At 47.4% G+C, this 25578-nt stretch overlaps 7 protein-coding genes across 7 annotated transcripts; 2 read left to right on the top strand and 5 right to left on the bottom strand.

The window, feature by feature from the left end:
• Positions 1 to 926: 926 nt before the first annotated feature.
• Positions 927 to 1892, top strand: N7511_005642 (uncharacterized protein; the record flags this gene model as incomplete). The annotated part of the gene is made up of 1 exon (XM_057128019.1): positions 927 to 1892. The coding sequence occupies one exon, from the start codon at positions 927 to 929 to the stop codon at positions 1890 to 1892; it is 966 nt and encodes a 321-aa protein (XP_056984536.1).
• Positions 1893 to 3114: 1222 nt separating this feature from the next.
• Positions 3115 to 7038, bottom strand: N7511_005641 (C2 domain protein; the record flags this gene model as incomplete). The annotated part of the gene is made up of 5 exons (XM_057128018.1): positions 3115 to 4572; positions 4629 to 6116; positions 6170 to 6547; positions 6597 to 6632; positions 6685 to 7038. The coding sequence occupies 5 exons, from the start codon at positions 7036 to 7038 to the stop codon at positions 3115 to 3117; spliced, it is 3714 nt and encodes a 1237-aa protein (XP_056984535.1).
• A 2796-nt stretch (positions 7039 to 9834) lies between these two features.
• N7511_005640 (transcriptional regulator family TF) lies at positions 9835 to 12047 on the bottom strand (the record flags this gene model as incomplete). The annotated part of the gene is made up of 3 exons (XM_057128017.1): positions 9835 to 11499; positions 11574 to 11890; positions 11942 to 12047. 3 exons carry the CDS (start codon positions 12045 to 12047, stop codon positions 9835 to 9837), a joined length of 2088 nt encoding a protein of 695 aa, XP_056984534.1.
• A 2404-nt stretch (positions 12048 to 14451) lies between these two features.
• Positions 14452 to 17694, bottom strand: N7511_005639 (glycoside hydrolase family 35 protein; the record flags this gene model as incomplete). The annotated part of the gene is made up of 5 exons (XM_057128016.1): positions 14452 to 14669; positions 14744 to 16562; positions 16623 to 16731; positions 16790 to 16925; positions 16977 to 17694. Coding segments are annotated over 5 exons (3000 nt in total), but the record flags the coding sequence as incomplete, so codon positions are not given.
• Positions 17695 to 18972: 1278 nt separating this feature from the next.
• Positions 18973 to 20516, bottom strand: N7511_005638 (uncharacterized protein; the record flags this gene model as incomplete). The annotated part of the gene is made up of 2 exons (XM_057128015.1): positions 18973 to 20244; positions 20310 to 20516. The coding sequence occupies 2 exons, from the start codon at positions 20514 to 20516 to the stop codon at positions 18973 to 18975; spliced, it is 1479 nt and encodes a 492-aa protein (XP_056984532.1).
• A 1316-nt stretch (positions 20517 to 21832) lies between these two features.
• N7511_005637 (uncharacterized protein) lies at positions 21833 to 23056 on the top strand (the record flags this gene model as incomplete). Its single annotated transcript, XM_057128014.1, has 1 exon — positions 21833 to 23056. The coding sequence occupies one exon, from the start codon at positions 21833 to 21835 to the stop codon at positions 23054 to 23056; it is 1224 nt and encodes a 407-aa protein (XP_056984531.1).
• Positions 23057 to 23435: 379 nt separating this feature from the next.
• On the bottom strand, positions 23436 to 25365 carry N7511_005636 (cytochrome P450; the record flags this gene model as incomplete). Its single annotated transcript, XM_057128013.1, has 7 exons — positions 23436 to 23835; positions 23895 to 24166; positions 24227 to 24436; positions 24544 to 24691; positions 24748 to 24939; positions 24988 to 25117; positions 25176 to 25365. The coding sequence occupies 7 exons, from the start codon at positions 25363 to 25365 to the stop codon at positions 23436 to 23438; spliced, it is 1542 nt and encodes a 513-aa protein (XP_056984530.1).
• Positions 25366 to 25578: the final 213 nt, after the last annotated feature.

Below are 25578 nucleotides of genomic sequence, written 5' to 3'. Positions count from 1 at the left end.
ACAAATCTGTTTGTGACAAGGGTAGAGATGAACGCCTATGCCTAACTTGTAACTTATGGGTACACGGGTCACTTTTAAACCAGACCGCTCTATTGGGCTTGCATAAATGATTGGTACGAGTTACAAGATGCTCCTTCATTTCTATGGGATTGATTATAACTGAGCTAGACTGATCAGCCTCCTATAGTTCTGAGCTAAGATAAGTGTTGAGACTTCGGGATGGAAACGGAACATAGATGCCTGAACAAAACAAAGGGAAGCCTAGGCTAAGATAGAAAGAGAAGCCAACTTAAACAATCACTAGACCATATTTAGCATGTTCGCCACCGTTCGCAATGCAGGTAACCTTCATAGAGTCACGATCGTCCAGACCCACCGAGCTTTAAATAGCAACGTGTGCGAATACGCTGTCTCACAGATAGATTAACTTCTGTGCCTAATGCATTGATCTAAACAGAAATGACCCCAGGTCAGATGGGCCAGATGGGCCAGATTTACCAGATTTACCAGATTGAGCCCGACTCCGACAGATTTAGAGCGGCAAAACACATAGTCTGGTTGTGGCGTCAATAGTTCGGCATCCACAGCAGTCTGGAATCAGTCTGGAATCATTCTGGAAACGGGAAGTCAACGGGAAATCTCTTTAATCACTGCTGTAGATCTCAATATGAAAAGCATTGCAACTTCTCCAGGTCCATGTCCATTACATGAGTACATTTAGGTTACTGTGGAATGCAGTGGAGGTGACATCCTGCATCTCCCATCACATCATTGAGTGCTGATCCCAAGCGCCAACCTCCTCTATTCTTAGTTCAACCCCGCCACTGGCTCTTTTTTTTTCTTCTTTCTGCACTCTGATCTTCACCTCATACATCTCACATCGCATAACTCACATCTCATATCTCTACTTCATGCCCTGATTCATCATGTCGTGTCTATCACCCCCGACGGACGCTACCGCGATAACCTCACGACCCAAACTCACCCTTCAAACCACCGCTCTTCCTCGCACATTTGGCAGCTCAACCACCGGCCTATCTTTCTCCTTCGCAGCGGCACCCACCTCGTCTCCCACAGTCCGCAACACCTTCAAGAATGCCTATGATGTCGCATCCCCAGCCTCCGCGACCAGCTCCCCAGTGAAATCCTCCCGGTTCAACATCCCCAAACCAACCTCACCCTACGTCACACACCCCAATAATAATGCCTTCAACTACCGCAACCCCTACCAACTCCCTCTTGGCGTCCGCAGCATCTTACGCAACTCCCCACTCGACTCAGCCTCAAGGCGCCGAGGCTCCATTTCAGCGGGCGGGAATGGACACAACGCAGGCACGCGCCGAGTCTTCTTCCCAGCAAAGAAACAAGTGAGCTACCGATGCCCACTGGAGGAAGAAATCTACACCGAACGATACACGGCCCAGCATCTAGATCTCCTACGGGCGGAGGCAGTGCAAAGCAAGGCAGACCAGACCCCACCTGAAACCGGGCCCGGCCCCAATCTCGAACGGGAGGACGAAAAAACCAGCGACTCGGACTCTAGCGCCTCATTATCAGAGAGCGCCTCGGGCGATGACACTAGCGCTGATGAAGGCACGCGCGATCATAATACCTCGCTCACGAAAGAGGAGCGCAAGAAACGCCGCACTCTTCGTGTAGAGCGCCAGGTTCGGGCGGTGGCTTTGCTAGATGGGTTTGAGGCGGATCCGTATGCCTCGTCTACGCCTCAGACACCTCGTCAAGGTCGTTCAAAGCGCCGCCGGGAGTGGAAGTGGACTTTGGGTCCGGTGGAGAGTAACTCCAATGGGGGCGATAATTCTGTGCAATCTCTATCGCCCCCGTCGGAGTTGGGGCTCTCTGAGACATCCGCTAACTCCGGAAGTCATCAATAAACATGCGACATTGGTTGTTCTCTTGGATACCATTTTTTCTTCTTTCTCTTGAATGGCTTAATGGTGATGCATATAAGTTATCATTTACGAATCATGTTCTTGTCATATATAGAAGGCGCAGGTTGGGGTTCTGTTTGTGCATTTGCTCTCGTTGGCTAGGAGTCTTTTTTAGCATTTGATGTTTCACATAGTATTATATCCTCAATTTCACGGTACACGATTTCACCAGTCTCAGATGGAGTAAGACAAAACATCCCCGACCATGGTTGTGATCTATAAGCACCACCAAAACAAAGAGAACAGTAACCTGCCTCCATGTTCATGCACATTTATCCCACCAATCTTTGACGGGCGTATTCTTATACCATCTCATGTGCCATCTATCATTATCGATGCCTTTGTAGATTATTATTAGTACATATAAGTTTTTTTCTTATCAGATCAAGCGCAACAGCCTGGTAAATATTAGATTTCTCTCCCCACATATCCATTCAGATTACTTACAACAATGCTTATGCGCAGGTTGTTCTCTAAAAATTGTGCAAGTTCCTTGTAGTGCCTGCGAAGTCTTCATGAGAAGGAGTAGGATTTTTCTGAAGCTAAACAGCACGAGTTGATAACCCGAGGGATTCGAAGTGAACTTGCAGCGATGGAGAAAAAATTGCAAGATCTGGAGGGATTGCTCGAAGGAACACGAAAGGACATGGAACTGCGGTCGAAAGATAGGCACTCTACTCTTTCCGGGCACTATGATATTGGACAATATGAGATGAGCGTCACCGTAAGGAGGTTAAACTAGCCGACGATGCTTGTCAAATGCTTAGTGGACGGAAAGATGAGCTTCTCAAGGGTGCTGTGTGAGAAATTGCATCTGGTTCTAGCCTCGGGGACCATTGCCGATAAGTGCTTGTTATAAAAGACAGTCATATATCGCGAATGACATATTACGATAGCTCTTGCTGTAGGACTGTCGTGCACAGTACTGTGATGATGCGTATTATATTCCTGTTGGATCAGAGGAGCTATCTATAGTGTCTACGAACCTTGGAAGCAAATATCTCATTTCACGTAACTTATTGTTTTTTTACGTTCTCGAGTGCCCCGGTATGTTGGTATGAGAATCAAATTTATTCAGAATGAAATGAAAATGACATTTTATACAAGAAAGTGAGTTCCTTCAAATAACACTCCATACTCCAGTCCCGGAACCGTTCATACTTCGTTAAGTCTCAGTCTCAACATCAGGCTCGCGACCCGTAAGGCCACCTGCGCCGACCTTCTTCTTAATTTTTCGCATTGCAAACTTGGCTTCATCCTTGACGAATGCAGCATTCCGAGCTGGACGCCACTGCATCATACCGCGCTGTTGCCGTTGCTCACTGCGCTTGTTCGCCTTATTCATTTGGCTGCTACTGATAGAAGAAGAAGCCCCAGCATTGCCCTTGCCACTGCTGCCAGCACTACCACTGAGAATTGAGGGTCCCTGAGACAAAGAAGACCCATCGGTGTCCGAGTCAGAGGTGTCATCATCAGACAAGTGTGAAGCGTGATCGTTCTCTTCGGTGTTTGGCTTAGAAGAAGGTTGGCCCTTCAATGGTGGCGGGGTGATGGGATCGTGGGGAGGCGAGTCGCGTCCTGGCTCTGCGACCTTGCGTCCGACGGAATCGGTGTATGCGCGTGGGTCATGGCCAAATGCACCACTCCAGTCTGAGCCATCGCTTGTAGTCCACTTCCGACGTTCTGCGGGCGATGCCTGTCTCAACACGTCGCGTCCATCGATGAGAGATTGTTCGTGCTTGGCTTGGACTTCGTCGGGAACTTCGATTTCGACACTGCGTGAGCGGACACCCTGTGCCATGCACGCTTCCCAAGTCTCGAATGTCTCGCGTGAGTCATTGTCGACGACGAAGCGCTCGTGGGATTCATCGATGCCCGGTGAGAACTTGCAGCGGAACTGCAGACGTCCCACTTCAGTCAGGTCTTCTAGACCTGGGACTTGCTTGGCACGCCAGTTCTGCTCAGTTACATAGTTCTGAGTCAGGCGGGCACCCATCTTGGTTGTCCAGATTGGAAGGTCGATATCGGTTTCTTCGTTATCGACGAGATGCTGGAGCCACAGGATGGCATAGGCCACGGAGCCACGCTTGCCTTGAGTGTGGAACTCAAATACGACAGGAGAGCGGTAGCGGTGCTTGACTGGCATGCGAAGCGAGTCTCTGAATGTATCGTCGGAGGTGTCGAATACGGCATCGCTTCCATCCAAGTGGCATTTGTGTCTTGTGATCTTGCCAGTACTACCGCCGGTGCGCAGTTTAATCTTAGTGTGTTTGCCATATCCCTTAGCAGTGATATTTTGTCCCGCAAATTCAAAGGTTCCGACATCCCAGCCCAGCATGTTGGGAGGAAGCTTAGTCTCAACATGGCGGAAGAGAACAGAGATACGGATACGTCCAAATCCGATGCCTCCATCCAAGGGGTACCAACGAGTAACCTGAGAGCTAGTTTGCAAAATCTCGGAGAGCTTGATAGGAACAACACCCAGGATAGGATCATGTTCACGGTACCGCTGATCTCGGACGGTCACAGTCACCATAGCAGAACGCCAATCGCGAACAAATCGCTCAGTTCCGGCGTTGAAGATTGGCTTGGAACTCACAGCCTTGGCACGAGTGCGGTAGACCTGGAAGGTGGGTAAGTATGTAATGTCATATGTGCTGAGTATCTATGAGTACTTACCAGTTGATCGTTCAGCAGAACCTTGCAGTAGCTGGTGGGCAGGTCATCTCCCTGCTCTTCAGTATTCTCGCCATAAGGCTTTGCAGGCTCGTACTCCTTGCCCTTTCGGTTACCATCGCTACCTTTGATGTTGGCAATCTGCAGGTTCACGATTTGGTGCACCACAATATGAGCAATACCACTTGGCCAGATAGGGTCAGGTGGTGTGTGCATGACAGCATCCTCTTCGTCGTTGTTGATGGCACCTTTCTCATCCTCAAACTTAGGATCACCTTTCAGATTCTCAGGAAGATCCTTCTTCTTGCCATCACTACGGAGCTCGGGGCGAAGCCTGGGCTTTCCGAAGTATCCAACCTCCCAATGCAATTGGCCTGGCATCTCGCTTCCCTCATCCATACCCTGCAGTTTCGATACCTGAGGGTACATCCGGCTAGGGTGCTGGATCATCTCGCGGATTGGTAGCTCAACCTTTCCAACAATATCGTCGGCAGTGTTGCGATCTGAATCCCAGAGCTCAATACTCAGGTTTTCGTTGGCCTTGATCAATTCAGGTGTCACAAGAAGGGCGGCAGTCTCTTCCCACACGGGGTTCAAATCATCCGTAATGACACGAGTACAGTACATGGGTTTTCCGTACTTCGAAAAGGAGAGGTTGATATATGGGTCACTGCCACCACCTTGGCTGCCACGGGTATCCTGCTTGCTCAAGCCGACAGCGCGATGAATGCGAATCCACATCACACCCAGAGCGAGAGTGTCCTTGTGGATGTCATCGCCCGTCAGCATCATACCAAGATCCATAGTCATGGATTTGGGAGCTGCGAACATAGCGCATGCAGTTCCAATGGCGGAGTTGACAAAATTCGAGATAAGGGGAAGGTTAAGAACATTGACACCCGTTCGGATCATAGGCATGCAACCCGCCTTGACGTGGGGAATTCCAACCAATGTGAAAGTAACGTCCTTCATGAAAGGGGCTTCGGGCATCATTTGGAAGCGCATGCGAACAGTTCCAACCAGCTCAATGAGCTCCACAAATACTGGGAATGGAACACCAAACAGTCCTCGGATACCCAGGTAAAAGACCAGTTGCATGTGCATGTTACGTGCCTTGGATGAGGCAGTTTGAGAGGTTGGCTTTGCATGATAGGCAAAAGAGGCTTCCATGTTGTAATAACTGCCTCCCTCCTCTGCAGCAGCGGCCTCCTGTGGATCTTTGTTCTTGATATTTTCCTCGTGGATGTTGTTCTTCAAGTCCTGAACATGCTCATCGGGAAGAGCTCGCATGCTCAGAATCCGAATCGGGTTGTTACCCTGGTCAATCTCTGCGATGCGTACGTTCTCAACAACCTTTGGCGCAGATACTTGCATAATATCTTCAATTGTATCTGCCATAGGAGTCAACATCTCCGGGTTGACAAGTCCCCATACAACACCGAGGAAGCTGTTCATCCACTCCACGGATTCGGGGAGCAAGTTGGCAGTAGCCTAATTCATGGTCAGTATTTAAATTTGTCAAAAGGCATAAGACAGAAACTTACCATCTGACCACGGACCTGTTCACTACTCCACTCCATATCCCGACCACTCCGGATAACTTCCTGCATCCATAACCACACACCACTTGTGATGCAGAAAGCCAAGGGAATCAGTCCCCAAAGAGAGCCTCCAAATGTCCGACCCAAGATAATGATGGCCACAGGGATTCCAATACAGAGTGCCGTGGCGCGTTTTTCAATATTGTCAAACATAGGCTTGTATGAAACCGTTGGTGTAGGGTGAAACAGAACGTTCGTCTTTTCTCCTCGAATGGGAACATCGGAGGTGGTGCCTTCAGCAATTGGATCTGGAGGAGCCGTGATATCTTGGCTTTCCTTATATTCTGGCAGCTCTTGATCGGCGCTAGTCTGGACTCCGTTCTACTTTTATCAGTGTCATTGCTACTGTCTTCATGAAAAGGTGACATACCGTAGGCTTTCCAATATTGGCATTGGGGACCGTCAACTATTCTCCATTAGCATATGGTCCAAAAGCCACCCAATTTTTCTCTTCCTACCATGGGATTCTTGACAGTTTCCATAGATGTCTCGTCTTGGTCCTCCACACCGATTTCTTTTCCCGTGGTCGGATCGGTCACAGTGCGCACTTTGGCCTGTGAGACTTCGCGTGCCTTGTGAGCGACAGCATCGCCATCTGTTTCCTCAGGCTTCTCCTTCGAATTCTCTGCTGCCTTTTTGCGTGCCGCCTCTTCTTTCCTGATTCGATTCTCTTCATCGAGTCTGCGACCCCGCTCCTTCTTCTCGGCGTCAATATGTTCCATGAAGTGATGGATGGTGGGGATAGGGTTTGCGCCACTCCAATGCTCTCCGACTCGCCGGCTCTGAGGAGCCTTCGATTCCTGGCCTGCCATGGTGGGCGGGCGTTCTGGGAGGTGGATTTCGTCAGGTTGATCGTAGCTCACGGGCGGAGTGTAAATGTAAATGTAGGATAATAGACGCTTTTCCCAAAGCAAGCCCCTCTAGGTAATGCCAGAGGAGTCAAAATAATTTGCAGAGGAAGTATAACAAGACATGCCACGGATGATGTGGGCCAGGAGCTTTCCCCGGGGCTACGTCATCGGTATAACCCGGGAAATGGTATGACGATAGTAACAGCTCGACCGCTCATCTATTTGCGACTTGGGCTGAAGATCGACTTTTCTACTCCACACTTGATCGGCCTGGCCAGGAATTTGCTGTCTTTGCCAATTGAGCTGGAATCTGATCTTGATGTTGGAAGAGCTAGATCTAGGTGATCCTTTTTAGCTTGCGGCTTAGAGCTACTAGTCACTGTTTGTTTCATCTTACTACACAAATCAAATGAAATATAAGAAGAACAATTCAATATTGAGAAAGGCTGTACCCTTCTCAGTTTACGTGTAAAAATCAACCATCGTCAATCGGGGGTATCCTTGTATGATGTCATAGGGGTTCATGATAATCAATGACTTCAATGTGCTCTGCCAAGAAGCCCCTTGCCAGCTGTACAGTAGCTGTTGAAACATAAGTTGTGATATTAACTGAGCTACTGTGCTCAGTGAACCGCGATGGCATTGTAGACTGAGTATTCATGTTCTTGTCCATATTCGTATCTATATTCGTGTCAATTGATGTGAATTCAGATAGGAATTAAATGTCGTGGTCGCAGATCATTTGACCGACAAATAACCCGCTTTTTATGTTTGCCTTCTTGATTTCTTGTATTCTAGAGTGATTTGCTTCTGTGAGGAGTGAATACTGTCGATCATGAACCATTGACTTTGATCACCATCATTTGCGGGTAGCCTGATCCCCAAGGCACCGGAAAGCAAACCCTACCCTACGACTTTGTGAAGGCACCCACAAGTTGGCTGCCAGATCAATTGAGAGAAGTAGAAACCTTGGATTCAATGCAACGCTCAAGTACTATGAAATTCAATCAAATTTAAAATCTAAGCTTCAAAACATCTGGAGTTGATAGGCCTATGTGGGATATATATCACTGTCCTTTCATAATAACCATTCTAAATGTTGCAAAGGATCAAAATCATCCTCTGAAGTATATAATACTCTACTCTACAGCATCATTCAAAACACAACCATTTGCTTCGAAAATGATAGATTGTATACCGTAGACCCTATGGGGCACGTGCACTGAGCTGCGACCAATTAGAGTTTCTAGAACCCGTGACTGACAGATGCCGAATCGGGTAAGAATGTGGAGAACGGACATGGTAGCGTGCTGAGAATTACACTCAAGGCCTAGGCTCTCGCCGTAACCGCTTTGGGTGCCCTGTCAACCAGTTTCTGCCTCAAACATAGGGCGTCACTCGTGATGGAGTCCAATGAGTCGGACTCCAAATCAGGCTTAGACACTATGACACTATTATGTCTGAGTCACAGCAACACACGAGGATGAAGCGTATATAGAGAGACTGACCGTAATGCGTAAATTCTTGCAACCACAGCATTATCACTCACAATACATCTGAACATGACAACAGTGGATCAATATCCCTCCACAATGAGCGGTACCAACGATTCACTACCTCCATACCAAGCCAAAGATCCACTGGCATGTAGGGCAGCAGCAGCACCAAAAACAAATTTAATGTTGCTTTCCATCAATAGTCCACTAAGCGACTATCAAGTGCTTTCTCAAGACCAGCAACTTGCGTTCTACATTGAGGTTCACAGAAACAACATCACAAAACCAGACCTCACCATATACAAAGGTACCAGGGTTCCTGGACGAGAAATCGCAGAATGCAGATATGGAGCAAAGACAAGCTCCATCGAGTGTGACACTGGATTCGTCAAAGCGCCAAACAAGTCACACCAGTCTCATGGGAAGATGCTTGTTTCGTGGTGGTCTAAACCAACTCGTGGCGCTCCCAGCGACGTGCAATATCGCTTCGCGGCGATGATCGAGCCGCCTCCAGGCATGAACGGAGTGCAATCAGCTACAACGAAGATACCGCACTCATTCAAGTGGATCAAGACTTCAAGTCTGATTTTGCTGGATGAAGAGACTGGTAATGTCGTTGCTCTTGTTCATGAGAATGAATTGAATTCTACTACATGTGGTACATTGGAAATGGTTATTTCTTATGGCGATGAGTTCGAACTTATAGCCTTGAGCACATTTGTGGCATTTTATGAGAAACAGAGAAGAGATAGGAGCACTCATGTTGGAAGAAAAGGGGAACTGTTGTGTGGTGAACTTGGTCGGTTGATCGATTCTTGGAGGAAAACTTGTTAATGATGATTTACGATTAAGAATTTGGGGTTATTTGGGATATGCTCAGATGAATGTGGGCTACTAAAAAGGGAAACAGAGGAGGACTGACCGTTGCATGTATAAGATATCATTTCATAGATTCAAAAGGCGACGAAATTCAACGTCTAACATAGATTGATGGACTTAATCTAAGGAGTGAACACTCCGATCTTGATTACAATTATGATGTACGTATATGCCAACAGGAGTGGTGGTGTTTCATTTCAACGCCAAAAGAACTAGTGCCTCGCCATTTGTCCAAGATTGAAGAACTTCCAAACAAGATGCCAAGAGTTGACCGCCGTAGTATTGAGGGAATGCAGGACTCGAAGATTCACATCACGATATAAAAGAGTGCTATGTATAGATGACACGCTAAAAGGAGAGTCAGAGCAAACACATCATGTACTCATTGGCCCATGCCCCAGTCGTCGCTGAAGAAATACATGCACTGTGCCTGGAAGGTAAAGTCAGGATTAAGAGCCCAGAATTCGGCGTTTGGGTCCAGAACAGAACTGGGACCAGACCAGGCATGAGGATTTGTCGATTGGGCCAACGAAGACTCATCCAAAACGAGACCCATCCATGCCGACGATGGGTCTTGTACCCCAAAATCCGTGGCAGGCAGTGTCGTTGAAGGCAAAGAAGTACTGAAATTTTGCAGTGGCGGATCATTTAATCTGCGTCGTTCGAGGCATATAGTTCCGAAGTATGGAATATCCAGGGTGATTTGACTGGGCCGGCCTTCCTCAGTTGAATTTGGATCATATGGAGGATATCCCGGTGGGTTGTTACCCTTGGCTACCTCCCGAAGCGTTCGCAAAATATGGAACCCTCGACAGGTAGTTTTGTCTGTGGGGTCAGATTTTGAACACTCCTCCAAGTAAGATATGACGCTTCCAACTGCGAAGGAATTGTCTGGGTGCTGGTAATGCCGACCGTAGTATCCAAGTGTACCAAAGATGAGAGTCAATGTTGAAATCAACGCGGAGAACTCGAACAGTCGGAACTGCCTCGTATTTCTGTTGAGGCGTCGCATAGAAATGAAGCAGGAAATAAAGTCTCGGCAGGATTGAAGACAAGTTTGCCGGTTATACTCATAGCGAGGATCTGGATCGGAATGTACTAAGATAGGCAGATGAAGCCATACGCTGAGCTGAAAGAACGCCATTTGCAATCCGAGCTTTATGTATGGTGGTGATGTGCCGTCATCAGGGGTTGTCAAGGAAGGATTAATCAAATTGAGCTCAGAGTCGATACGTTGTGTCTGTTCCATCATGGCCGACGTAACTTCTGAAAAGGCTTGATTCCGCTCTATTATTGACCCGGATATTCGAATGAGGTGGTCGATCATTGTTATATGCATCACAGTCATATTGTGAGAAGCAAAGCTTCGATCGAGGGTTTGTCGATCTACAGCAACATTGGGAACAGAATGATACACACCAAGAATAAGAGAAATTAGTCTATCCAGAATGAGGGCGTTTCTCCAGACCGTCACACCTCGATAGTGATCGTCGTCTTCAGAGGCGGATTTTGGAGGTCGTTGGAACCCAAGAACCTGGCAGACGTCCAGGATACGACGAGTGGACAACCAAGCACTTTTCAAGTTTCCTTCCATCATCCAGATATGAACGAAAAGAGATAAAGTCTCGAGTCCCTCAAGGTTTAACATAATCGTGTCGTCTGCAATTATCCATCTTGACACCAAAGACAAGGTCTTTTCGACAATCGCGTTAGGTGGCGATGAGAGGTCCAGGGCAGCAACGTTGAAGCCGGCAGGAAGTATATGGAGACACACAGCAATATACATGGAGGTTTTGGCTATCGCGGACGGGTGACGGCTGGAAAGATCCTCCACAGGATTCGAATTGAGCGGGCCCAGACAGTCCTGGAAGAGCTTGGGTTGGGAAACAAACCAAATACCGCGACCAATATCGGAAATAAGCCTTATAGCGCTGGGAGGTGGAACGAGTGCTATGAGCTGTCGGCACACATTTGACGATTCCAAGTTGTTCTGACCAAGTGCGGCGGAGGAGGAAGGTGAGACAGTATCTGTTTGGCGAAACTCGAGCTGTGCAAGGTCAGTGCGATGATCTTACCCTGGAAACAAGACTTATTATGTTACAATATTGGTGCAATACGAACCTTGTCGTTCCTGAACAGGGACAGCATTGGAGCATTGTCCTGCAGGGGAACTACGGTCGGAGGAGTTGTGGTTGGACTGATCGTTGCATCCGCCGTCTTTTGGTCAAAGCCATCAGAAGAATCCACACGAAGCAACAATTTTTCCAGCATGGACTCTACGCGAGCCATCCGATCGTTCAGTGATGTGCGGTCGGATTCGCGCGGTTTCTCAGGTTCAGGGAAATCTTGGCTACGACACAGAGTTCCTCGTGCGAGGCATTCCTTGCAACTAGCATCGCCATCGGAAGCAAAATTACATCGCACTTTGCGGTGTTTACCTGGGCAAGGACCTCGTTAGATCAACCTCGACTTTAAGGAGGTTTCCATACATTCCCAGCAACTGCGGGTCCCTTTTCGGATCTTCTTCCGCGGCAGATCATCGGGCCGAAGTGGATCACGATCGTGGGGAGCTGAGGGGATAGCTGAGTGCATCATGGTTTATTCACAGTGAAGCCATAAGTAAAGCAGGCCAAAATACGCAGTTCTAGGTGTAGAGATGCAATAAAAGAGGGGTGTTGACGGAGTAAATCAGTCGGGAACTGATGCGGTTAATCGCTGAACCTTGGGTGTTGGGGTGATCTGACCGCCGTCCGGCCGATACTGCCGGAATCTTGCAATGATCCTGGCTTTTGGACATGGCCAAGTGGCGAGGACGGGCGAGATTTAGACATGGGCCTGAGACGAGATCAAGGTTGACCTTGATCAGGACTGGGATCGGGTTCATATTTCCATTCCAGCGTGGTGGTTCTTTTGATGCCTTTGTCCCGTGCATGCTCGCCATGGCATCCCCTATGAAATGCCACAACGAAAAGCTTGAAGCATAGCTGCGCTTAAGGGCAAATATCCAACATCAAATGATGAATGGAATCGCGTGGCTGCTAATCTCGACAGCGAGGAGAGCAAGGCGACCATGCCCGCCGAGATGTTTGAATAGTCTTGAATGCCAGCCCGAAACATTGTCTGTAACGATCTCTATTGTTTGGCACCCGATTGAAGCCCCCATTTAACCGCTGAAAGGGTTACCTGTGTGATATCTGTCAGTTATACAAACAACTCAAATCCATCTCAACTGAGCTGAGCAAAAGGCACTGCGATTATACGAGCACTGCGACGTGATCACACCGGAGTGGATCAGCAAAACAATGGCGAACAATGGCGAACACTGAGTGCACCATGTCTCGATGACGTAACATGAGCGGGATTTGATTCATCGGATTTGCAGCATCATATCGGGTAAGAAGCGAGATCATACGCCCTGAAAGTCCCTTTCCAGAACATCAAGTAGAGATTAGCCGTCACGAGTGGGCCGATCATACAGGGAATAAGATCCTCCAAGGGAAAATATGATATTTTGAGAGCTGGAATATGTTACCAGCAGGTTGGAGGATCAGTCGCAAGGTTCGACAGGTTAGAGGAGGCTATGCAACCATGCGCGACGATCTCAAGTTGCCTGCCGACCACACAAACATTTCGAGGAGGATCGAAGGACAGAAATGCCTGGCACAGTCATACTTTGAACCATTTGAGTTCTCAATCAGACAGTACAGAGAAGATCAAGCATATATCAAGAATCGATCGATCAGCTTGCGGGGGGTATTGTCAAAGAAAAACCGTGAAGAACCCTTTAGCCCTCACACCCCATTCTGCTCATCGAATGGGAGGTCAAGGAGAACAAGTATCTGAAGAAGACAAAGGTCTGAGAATGGCCATTTATATTACCCAGGCGACCGGAAATCTCTTCCTTGGCCACTGGTAGGACTTGCTGCTGCACCCTCTTCCCCACCGGGCGCAAATGTTCATGACAAATAGTCTGACAGAAGAGATACAGGAGGGATGGTCAAGCGATGATTCACAGCAAATCATAAAAAATTTGATATTTGCCCAAACAAAGACGTCTGCAGATCTTCTCCGTCTCGGCGGAGGAAGAGAGGGCTAAGAAGTCCTCGACATGACAACGTGACAACATGACTTCTACGACAAAGGGTTTGGTCGAGGTATACTAAAACTAGATACGGAAGGAGAAATCAACTATAATTCCAAATAAGTAAACAAAGAATATGTTACTAGAATGTGAGCCTGTTCTAGACAATGGTCTGGATGACGTGTTTCCATGCAGCGTCTCTAACCACAAGCTACTGTAACCTGTCAATTAACTTGTCGAGAAACATTGCACTTAACTTAGTTACAATGAGTCTAACATGTCGCTCTCACTAGAAAGAAGATAGTATAAGTTACTGCTCTTAGGACACAAAGTTGCGTAGAATGGTATAATTCTTCTTTGGTTATAAGGCGCCCACTTTACCACGTCCGCAACAATGAGCCTATAGGAGAACCGCACCATTAAACCTCGTCATTGACTCAACAAACCAAGAAACGGAAAAGCTTGGTTCATCAGAATATACTATTTGAATAGGATAGATTAATTGTCATTTCCAGATGCAGTTCCGTCGCATTGGGAGTAGCGCCTCCATTCTAAAAACCCCATCACGAAAATCAGGCCACTGAGCACAGCTTATGATTAATAGTGATAATAACGATATAGGATATAAACACTGACAGCAAAAACGGAAAATGGAAATGTTAATTGAGCACACATCGTCAGAATCTGCAGAAACCCCCCATATCATTAAGATTGCACGAAAAGGCAACAATCCCTAGATATTTTTCTTAGTAGTCGACGTTGCCGTCATAAGACGAGAGCCTATGCTGTACCGAGTAACTTCGCTACATTCTGATTCCTCCCCTATTTCCTACACGCGACTTGGTATATTAAATTTAATCTGATTCACATAATCGCCAGCAAACGAGAATAATCGTTATTCTATACAACATGAGTTGATCAGTATGCTCCTGATCTTGGTGCAAACTTCATTTCATCAACAAACGCAGGCTTGCTATAGCTACTTTCAACGATACCATCGACAACGAGTGAAAGCTTTCCAAGGTGCATCTTTGAGTCTTCCAAGGACCAAAATACCAGCGCGATATAGTTAGTACCTTCATAGTTCAAGATGCCTTCTGGCACTGGATATTTGGTCTGTGGTCCGAGGTTGTTCACTGCAGTTTTGTTAACGAACAATTCCGTGATTCTTCAGTGAAATAGTGGTCTATCAGAAAAGGTTTGGGCCTACCGTATTTTCCATACTGCCACCCATTCACAAACAGCTCGATACGGTAGGCTGCTGGGGTCGAAGCACTGGCTGCGCTCGATGTATTGGCGAAGACAAATGACATTGGCACGTCATATCCCACAGGTACATTCAGTTCAAATGATGTAGCGAAGAATCCCACGCCAGCTCCCGTCAGTCCGTCGTGGAATGGAGATTTCTTCTTCCACTTGGAGATCGGAGCACCGGGAAGATGATATCCCTGGCGCTCTGCGAAATGTGCTCCTTCGTTTCTAGGGCCTCGGCTGATATCAAGATAGTGTTCTCCCCCAAGATTACCTGTCAATTTCCATGTAATATCGGAAGGATCATCATGTCCTCCCAGACTATAATCGAGGATCCCTCGTGGCTCTTTCATCGTTTCCAAATTTGCCACGAAGTTCTCTGTGAGACCCATGTGATCAATCAAAACAGTGACCACATAGTTTTGCCCTCTCACAAGCTTCTTGGGGAATTCCAAGGTTTGGTTGTAAGAAAGAAGATCAGGGTCGCCAATCCAGGAGCCCAAGTAAGTCGCGTTGAGCCAAACGGACTGGGCGAATGCGTTTCCGCCAGAGGTGTTCAAAAATAAGGTTGTCTCCTTGCCGTTCGCGGTAAAATGACCACGATAGAAGAGTGATCCACTGTGGAAGCCGTAGTCACTCGCGAATAGGGATGTTGGTGTTGTCTGCTTGCGATATGTGTTGTTGCTTTGCGGGTAATTGGCGACAGGCCACAATGCGTCATTGTAGTCGGCACTGATCTCAGGTAAAGAATCCACGAAGCGCCATTCCAATGTAGACAAGTCAGGTAGAGCGATAGATGGCGGAGAATATTTGATAGTTCCAGTCCATCTACCATTTCCATACGCAAGGGAGCTCAGCTTTCTATCGTTGAAGAAAATGCTGCCCTTTTTGCTGATTGGTGCTAGAATGACCTCAAGCGATGTTGTCGCATTCACATCCCCATAAAGCATCAAATTGTCATTAACCACGGAGGCATTGCGCATCAAATAGCCAGCCTTGACGATAATGGAGGAATGTGTCGAAGACAGTCGAGAATAGGAAACGAAGTTATCCACTGGAGATGGGCGAGGTAAATCAATCGTCCAGTAATTATACGCCTCATTTCTCCAAAGGAGGTGAATTTCAAGTGATGACCCAAAATGAAGAATACAACGTGAGCGCTGAACATTCCATTGGATCACAATAGACGAACCCTTTGCGGATGACTTGATGCTTTGACCTTCAACTTTCGTCGGCAAGCCCAAGTGACGAGGCAGGGCAAACTCGTGAAGTTCATTCTCGCCTCCATATAGAACGAGAACTGTTTTCGTATCTGACTTTCTCCAAGTGGCGATCTCGGCAGAGCTGTAAATCAGAGTGATATTACTCAATTTGTAGTTTGCTACCATAATCTTTGAGTCGCGGCCATGAAGAGCCAATGACCCTCCCAATTGTGGGACAACTATGTTCCCCTCTTCGGCTCTCAGGTGCCATGTGTATTCAACCGAGGTGAAAGACGAGTAGTTGGTCTGACGAACAATGTACAAGGCCTCTTGAGAGTCTTTTGCAATGAGTCGAGTGGTCACAACGTGTTTGGTATTGGTGTAAACGCCATAAGTACCGTTCTCGGGTGTCATAGTCAAGTAAGAAGGAGTCGACTGAAGAAAACCTGCCTGAAGCTTCAACTCGCTGTATTTCTCTCTCGTCACTTGGCGATCCTCGGATATCGCAGCACCCACATCATAAGATGTATAACCTAATGGGTGTCCAATGTTTCCCCAGTTCGTGCCGCCAAAGACCTTGAAGTAGCATTAGTCCTTGTTCAAGCCAAATGCCAGATTTAGGAAACAGTGTATTACCATGTAAAGGTTCATGAATGTCGTTCGCATGGCATAAACAGCTTTGTAATAGATCCGCTCGAATTGCTCATTCACTAAAGCAGCGCAGTTCTGCATGCCTGCTCCACCCCTAACCGGCTAGTGAGCACAAAAAAAAAACGAAAGTTCCATGGAAAAGTGCAACATACCATCCTTCAGAAGCACCACCTTGATATTCAACTATGGCCATTGGCGTGCCAGGACTCATTTCCATATGAGTAGTATGGTTGAACCCGTTCGAGGGGAAGTAAGCCTGGGAGCGCTCCCATGTTTCAGGATCAGAGCCTATGCTAGGTCAGAAAAAGGAATGGTTCTGAGTTAGAAGACTTGACGTACAGGCATTTCCCCATCCAACTGGATAGGAGTCGAAACCGTAAATATTCACCTCGCCAATTCCAGAACCAGGAACCCAATCTCCGACGGGTGTAGCATCGTTTGAAATGAAAGGCACGGTTATACCAGTCGCTCTCCACATGGATTCAACGTCGTTCATATAGTAGGGATTTAAGCAGTGGTTGAGGTCCGCTCCCGTAGCGTACCCATCACAGAGGGTGTATTCGTTCTCTGGTTGTACGAGAACAATTGGACCCCCATTTGTGATCTGCGCCTTGCTAATTATCGAGCCAACATGAGTAATGTAGTTCTGTGTGGCTTCAAGCCAATCTGAAGCATTTGAGCGGATAGGACCTTGCACTCGTTGACCCCAGCCAGGGAAGCCACCACCAGAGGTCTCGGAGTTAATGTAAGGACCTGGTCTAGCCAGTAAATAGATACCAGCCTGCGAAGCAGCTTCGAAGAATGTTTCTAGGGCAAAGACCCCTTCATCGCGAAAGACTCCAGGTTCTCCTTCAAGAATGCCCCAGTAAGTGTAGAAGGACACTCCTGAGAATCCAAGTGCCTTAATTTTCTGGAAAACATCTAGCCACAGCCCTGGCGATGGCAATCGGAAAGGATGGAATTCGCCAGACAGAAACAGAACACGCTCACCATGGATGAAGATTGAGTATTCATCCCATGTCACGATATCCTGTAACAAGTGCTGGTCACTGCGGATCTGGGGGGTAAGGAGTGCATGTGCAGAACTAAAAACTATAGGCTGAATGATGGCCCATATAAGTATGCAGGTGGAGTACATGGAAAACATGTTGAGGTTCATGACATTACTTCAAGGTTTTAAGGCAAGAATGTCCAACAAACAGACACTCATGCCCCAGGGGTACTGGAAAGTCGGATGTTTTATACTTCATATGTCAAAATAGAGACTGATCTCATCTCAAGACAGTGGGGTAGAAAGAGGTGCATCAAAACCCCCCAATCCGGTAAACAATACGAACTCGATATGGGAAAACACCGAGCGGGGGGATCTACCATGTAAAGCAGTGGATGTGGGTGAAACCTGATTCAATCAAATTTGGCTCTAAATGATTCTCGAGATGAAGATTGGCTAACGTTATTCGATCAACAAGTAAATCTTTTGTAGAGCTCTAGGTAACAGCGCAAGGAAAAGGCGCAATGCGGGGTGGGCTAGTGGCTCGGGTGCGTATTCGTTTCCATACTGCAGGTGATTTGGTGGGCCTGTGCAGTTGTGGCCAATATGAGGTCTGGAGATGTGTGTTCAGGGATTACCATACAGCCTAATACCGGGGTTTACCCGAGCCGTTGAGTGGATATGCAAGTTTATGATAGGAACTACCAGTCTAGAAAAGATAGATAGCGGGATAACGTCAGTTTCCCTCATGAAATCTACTGGAATAGCAAAGTCAAGGAAGAGGCTGGCTTTCAAGTTTGGTTGTTAGCATCTCGATCGTTTTTTGGGTGGACGTTTAATAGTGCCTCAGGTTGTTCATATTCAGTAGCTGAAGCACAAGCTAGACAACCGAACCGAGAACAAGAACCAAGAGAAACGACGAATTCTGCTGCAAGAACGAGAATCTAGTTTCAAACCCATTTTAATACGTTTATTATCCTTAACATGTCTAAATACCCGAAGTGCATTGGACATAGGGTAATCAGGACGTTGAATAGTGTAATATTTTTTACACGTGATAGTTCTGTAAATCCTATTGGGCTGGAGGCAGTGTATTGTGTGATTCTTCATTGGGCCTGCATGATTCTAGATGGATATTAGGGCCTCCAAAGCTCCAGTAAAGCGCATTATGGCTCAGCGTACCACCACTAAGCCACGTTTTCTCGCCTATCAAGTACACAGAGAGTCCCAGTCATTCGTGATGGGTCGTATTATTGAATTGTAAAATATGAATTATCTTACGTACTAGGGCGAAAGACGTTATCAACCCTGTGGTACGTAGTATCTATTCATTCCAATGACATGTTACTCCTCCGACCTCGACGCAGGGCTCTTACCTTGGCGCCACATTCCACAGAGCAATAAGAGGAATGGGATAGTACCGAGCAAAATGAAGGCAACAAGGGTAAATGCCCAGCCACGACCCATTGCACTCAACATTGGATCGATAGCAGCAGATGCGCCAGCCGAGAAGAATGATCGGACCATATTGTTGGCAGCGGTCGCAGCTGCAGGGTTTGATGTGTGTAGATCTACCAAGAGTGTAGAAGTAGAGATGAAGCCACCTGTCTGTCCAACGCCAACGAAGAAAAGTAGTACTTCGGGCGCTGGTAGAGGTTCACCGTATTTCAGGACCCATCCAAAGGCGAGTACCGTCACACTTCCCAGAATAACAAGCGGTATAGTGACCATACTTCGAGCCTTCTCGACTGGAATTTGATCCTCGGTCGTCTGCCCGGAGCTAGACTCTTCGGTCACTTTGGAGCCCATGCGGCGATAATTCCAGTCGAGTAGTCTGCCGGTTACAACGGACGCCACGATGGATCCTGTGCCCAACGTGATATAACAGAGACCAATTTCAAGCTCGTCTAACCCATACTGAGCCGTGTAGATCTCTGTTATAGACGATAGAACAGTCATGTTGCCACCCATAATAATTCCCGTAACCAAAAGGATAATGATAGAGTTGACATGGCATACCAGCTTGAGAGGTTTGAGTGGATTGGGGAATTGGAGCTTGTGTTCGATTTTTTTTTCGGACTCGCTGCTATCCGGCCTTCTGTCGGAGGCCGCGGAGCACGCGATATCTTTTTCTGAGGTCCGACGATAGAAGAATTCAATGAACGGCCGATTCCATGGTTGTGCGGGATAAGAGCCATCGCCGACGACATTACGTGCGGTCTCGGGGAGGAACATTAAAAGAGGCAGCAGAAAAACACCAGACGCGATGGTTAGAAACCAGAAGATAGATCGCCAGCCGAGATACTGGGCCAGGAGACCACCTATAATAGGCCCGATGGCAGGACCCATGAAGTTTCCAGCCATCACGAACCCCATCATGGATCCTCGCTCCTGCTTCGTACTGATATCGGCCACGGTGGCAGCAGACAGCGCGACGCTACTGCTGATGCCGGAGCTTTGCAGACATCGTAGGACGATCAGAGAAGCGAAGCTGTCCTGCAACGCAAGACCAATGTTTGAGGCGATGTAAATGACGAAGCAAATTATATACGCGGGTCGACGGCCAGTTCTATCGGCAAAGTCACCAATGAACATAGGAGCAATGCCTTGGAAGATCTGTTCCATAATAATTTGTTAGCTTTTTTTGGGAGTATAGCAGAAAGGTGAGAGCGCCTGCATACCATGTAACTTGTGACAGTTAGATTGATCAGAGAAGCAGACACATTCAAATCATCGGCCAGAGTATTCAGGGCGGGAAAATAAATCTGTGCCGACAAGGAGGAAAATAGACCAGCCCCAGCCGCTGTAGAGACGATGTACCTCTTCTTTCCTTTGCTAAAGCAGCTATACGGTCGGGGAACCTCTGAAAGAGTGGTTTCTGAATTCATTGTCGACTGAGCACTTGGAAAATTGGCGAGTCCAAGACAGTAAATCGGATAATTTCTATGTCAATGAGGTTCCATCTGCTCCTTATTCCATATTCCAATTGCTACTCGTTCACCATTCCTGAGACTAGAGGAAAAAGAAAACAGAAGGGGATAGAAAAACGCTGACGTAGGATTCTGCATAATGGTTCCACTATCATGGTCGAAGAGAGTGAGGTGATGTGATTTTCACAAGGTCTCGACGAGCTGATCAACAAGTTCTCAAAGTTAGCCCAGACCAGTGAAGATCATTACTCCCAACATGTTGGATACCCGCGGTTAAACCGTCACGGGCGCGTTTTTCGGCACGGAGACGGGCTGACGGAGATGTCGGGATCGAGGGCCTCAGGTCGATTTTAGCTTCGACCGAGGATCTGCAGGGCCATTGGAGGACCCTGAACGCTCGTGGCTCGATCTCGAGTCCACTTCTTCATCCGTCCTGATCTACCCCCTTGCCAGTTTTCCTGCAGTGCATTATTCTAGTGCCAACTCTATAATAATTATCAATCTGATAATTTTACACCGGCCCACAGCTTCCCGTGACCCAGATGAGCTAATTAGAGCCCCTGGCCATGCATTACTGTACTGTAGGCCCAGCTTCAACATCTGATACGGCAGACACTTCCCATGAAGAGCAACAAATAAAGAAACCCACTCAAGAATCAAGATCAATACTTGCAGCAAACTCAAAACACGCGTCCCTGATCGTCGCCCATGTGCTTCATCATATGCCTCGACTCAATTTCTCGATGATCTGCGATTCAATTGTGTAATGGATTCAGACTATATAGCCAATGATCCCCCTGAATTGACACTGCCACAGCTTCAGCGTGCTGAAATGATCCGCACTCAACCATTGCACGGAAGCACAACCGTGACAACGTACCAGGTCACGCCATGAAGATCATAGACTCATCCATTGCCATATGCCTGCGACAGCCAACACGTGAAGTACATTCAGGGTTCTCGCCAAGAGGATTTGCATGACGCAAGTCCAAGAAAGCTTCGTTGTGGCGATCCTTACTATGTTCGAGGTATAGAGGGCTTCAGTCGGAAAGAGACTACGGGACTCATTGTTGCCTTCGGTCCGACACAATCATGCCTGAAGCTCAATGTCTGTTTAGATCAATTGATCCTCGGCAAGAAATACTTAAACCAGCGTCTTTCCTTTGCTCGATTTAGCCCGATACAAAGCCTCCGAGCAACTCCTTCCAAAGACATCTTACCTGCTTCTTTATCCACGAATCTCGAAACAAACCACCCAAATTGAACTACACATAATGGCTGCTCAAACCCTTGATACCGTCTCATCGGTCACTGTCATCGGTGCAGGACCTTGCGGGTGTGCCTTTGCTGCGGACCTGGCGAGCCGTGGAAAGTCAGTCATGCTGTATGGTCACCCCGATCATCGTGGCGGAACAACCATGATTGAGAACAACGATGGCTGGTTGAAGTCAAGCGGAGCAGTCACTGGAAAATTCAAGATCCAGACGACCAGCGATATGTACCTTGCCATCCGTCACTCCCAGTTCATTGTGACCACAGTGCCATCATACGGGCAAGATACAATCTTGCACCTACTGAGCCAGTTCGACCTCCACAATCACACTCTCATCATCAACGTCGGGAACTTCTTCTACCTCTCCGCCCGACAAAAGGTCAATGCCCACGCCATCCTCGAAACCGACATCTCTCCCTACGCCACCAGGATCACAGGTGACACAGTATTCGTGAAAGGAGTCAAAAAAAGCCTAGCCATCTGGGCTGAGCCACCAACCACCCAAGTGGAGCGTCTCGACCCGGATGCGGAACTTGACCTCCGACACCAGGTTGAGTCCATCTTCTCTCAGAAGCTCATATGGTGCCAGAACCTGCTGGAAGTGGGCTTGAACAACATCAACCCAGTCGTGCACTGCCCAGCCGCGCTCATGAATGCGGGCTGGATCGAGGCTACCAAAGGAGACTTCTACTTCTACGCCCAGGGGATGTCTCCCTCCGTCTCCCGCGTAACGGAGAAAGTGGACAAAGAGCGTCTGGCCATTGCGCACGCCTATGGACTTGACCTTGTCCCCATCACGGCATACATGAACCAAAACTATAGCAACGACCGCCAGTACAACGACTATCATGATTTCGCTGTTGGCTCTGTGATCCACAACAAGACCAAGAGCTCTCCGACTACCCTGAAGCACCGGTACTTGCTAGAGGATATCCTCTATGGAATGGTTCCTTGGTATGAACTCGGTCTGAAGTGTGGTCTGGCCTCGCCGACCATCCGAGCCCTTATTGAGATGGCTTCTGTGGTTAGTGGATTTGACTATCTTGAACATGGAAGGACCCTCAAGGCTGCTGGACTTGGGGATGCCACTAAAGAGCAGGTCCTTATGGCTCTCGGTGGACCCTTGGACAAGACAGCTAGCGCGATTCCTCATCCATCAGACTCTCCCATAGAAAACAGTTTCCAGTTACACGCTCCACTGCAAACGGCTCAAGTTGCTGCGTGATTGTATCTGAAAACATGTTATTAAAATTCCTGTTAAAGTATATTATCTATCTATTGAGAATGATTTCAATTTTTTTTTCACGTTCAGCTTCTTACATTTACTGCGGTGGTTTCTTAGCGTTGTTGTATCGGACATCATGCTATAGCCACTCTGACACACGTACATTCCTAACGCCACCTTGTCTCTCAACTTTTATACTTGATTCTTACTATTTTTTAATATAAGGACTACAATCACTAGAATTATATCCATTCCTATCTCGAACATTTTGCTTGAAATTTGCTTTCCCGAGAGTTCACAAAGCCACAAAACAGCATTTATACTCAAGACTTGCGCATTATATCATCTCCACGAACCGATATCTGTTTAGAGACGTAATCTAAACCTGTAAAGCAGCCAGACTGTGTGCATCGCTATCGCCCCAGGGATAAAGCTGTTCCAGTGACTGGATGAGTTCCCGATGTGCTGTACTTCGAGGCTGAATAGACAACATGAACGGTGCTGGATGACTGATAACTCCAGGCACAAAGTCGATTGAAAGCTCCTCAACTTTCCCATTTCGAATTGGCTTTGCAATATTGAAAACAGCTAGCGACTGCACTATAGTAAGAAACACATTCGCATCAGCCAAAGTGCGACCAGGACAGGCCCGGCGCCCGTATCCAAAGACAAGCATGTGTGGATCTCGCTCTGGCGGAGAGCCGTCTGGAGAATCCAGGAAGCGTTCTGGGTTGAAAGACATCGGATCCTTGTACGTAAGTGGATCACGAGTAAACGCCCTATTTTTGGCCATTGATCAGAAACTGATGGACTAAGTGCGAGCTTTGAACCACCTTACCAAATATTCGCAATGATTGATGACCCCTTGGGAATGAGATATCCCTCGCACGTATCATCTTGAGTCGGTGAGTGTGCCAAGTTCACAGGCACGACTGGGTGCCATCGAAGGACCTCTTTGACCAGTGCGTTGATATACACTAGGTCCTCTCGATCACGGAATTGTGGTAGCCGACTAGTGCCAACTACTCTGTCGAGCTCCTGCTGGGCCTTGCGTTGCACTTCGGGGAAGAGCGCCATGGCAAGAAAGAAGGTAGCAATAGCAGATACAGTCTAACATGATTTATATGATTAACATGATGTGTCATCCTCTTTTCAAATGTTGGTTCTTACAGTATCTGCTCCGCCAGCGTACAGAGAACCCGCTGACCATTTGATAATGGTCTCGTCTTCGGTACCTTGTTCCACGGGATTTTCTTGCAAAAGATTGGATAGGAAAGATGGGACAAAAGTGCCATTCTTCATTTGATCTTTGACAAACGCGTATGGAGTATCACTGAATGCTGCTGCTCTGAGTTTTGAGTCTTTGGCGATTTTCGCAAACTTTGCCCCCGGGAACCAGGCAGGCAAGTATCTTACTGTTTCGACAATTAGCCCTTCTTCTAATTATTTAGTTAGATTTCAGATGGGTATATTTTTCACTTGCAAACTGGTAAGAATTCGACGGCCCATGTGGCTGGGAGCAAAGCGAAAGAAAAGTCCTCCATTCCCTTGTCGGCCAAATCGACAAGCGGGTCGCTACCATGAGGTTCAATTGTATAGCCGTAAGCCATCTTCAAAACAATCGCACCAGCTTCTCTGTATTATATGAGCTTGATTGTTCGTCGTATGAGGTGTCCCAATATTCTTCTTACTTTCGTATGTTCTGCTGGAGCTTCTCCGGCTCAGCAAATACTCTTAGCAGAAACCGACCCACTTCCATTGCTTGAATATCCTCGAACCTCGCCACATTCTTGTTTGACCCTATCTCTTGATGTAGGTGTTTGCGAGTCTTTCGGACATGCTCTGGGTTTCTTGCAGCCCCCAGAATTTTGTCCCATCCGGACCTGTAAAACGTCAACTACCAATCTAAATTGAGTGAATAGTTCACTTACAGCTCGGGAAATGTTTGATCAGGGCGCGATGAGTAAATAGAAGATCGCTTTTCCAGCAGCTGTGTAGCTAATTTCGCATCATTGAGTATAATAATGTGTCTTCCGAGAATAGTCAGTGAACTGATAGGCCCTGGTTTGAGAGAAGTGAGTATGAAAGATTCGTTTTAAATCAAGTGATCAAATCTTACCATAGAGCTCCTTATGCTTTGCCCAGTGGATCCAATCCTTTTGACCTGGACTTGGAAGATCGCCTAGATTTCCAACAAGGAATTTTCGTGGCGGGCCCGGCGGAAGGGGCAGAGACTTCTTGCGACGACCACGCACTATGGCGATAGTACAAAGGACTATGGCTCCAGCGAAGAAACTTAATAAAAGCATCGAGGGTAGTGATTTATGTTTAAGTTGAGTTTTTAGGTTACGGGAGAGGGCCGCGTAGTTCACCGGGCTGTTATTAAATCTTGCCAAAAAGAGGGGTCATGTCGCAGATTCAGCTTGACATGGGAAATGATTGGATTGAGGGCTGGTCTAAATGAATGACGTTGCTGTTGCAGGTTGCATGCATGCAGATCGTACTGTAGCCATGCCTTAGCA

The sequence above is a fragment of the Penicillium nucicola genome (assembly GCF_028828085.1).
Source record: "Penicillium nucicola strain IBT 29836 chromosome Unknown utg000005l, whole genome shotgun sequence".
NCBI classification, from domain to species: domain Eukaryota; kingdom Fungi; phylum Ascomycota; class Eurotiomycetes; order Eurotiales; family Aspergillaceae; genus Penicillium; species Penicillium nucicola.
This window is presented reverse-complemented; position numbering and strand designations above follow the sequence as displayed.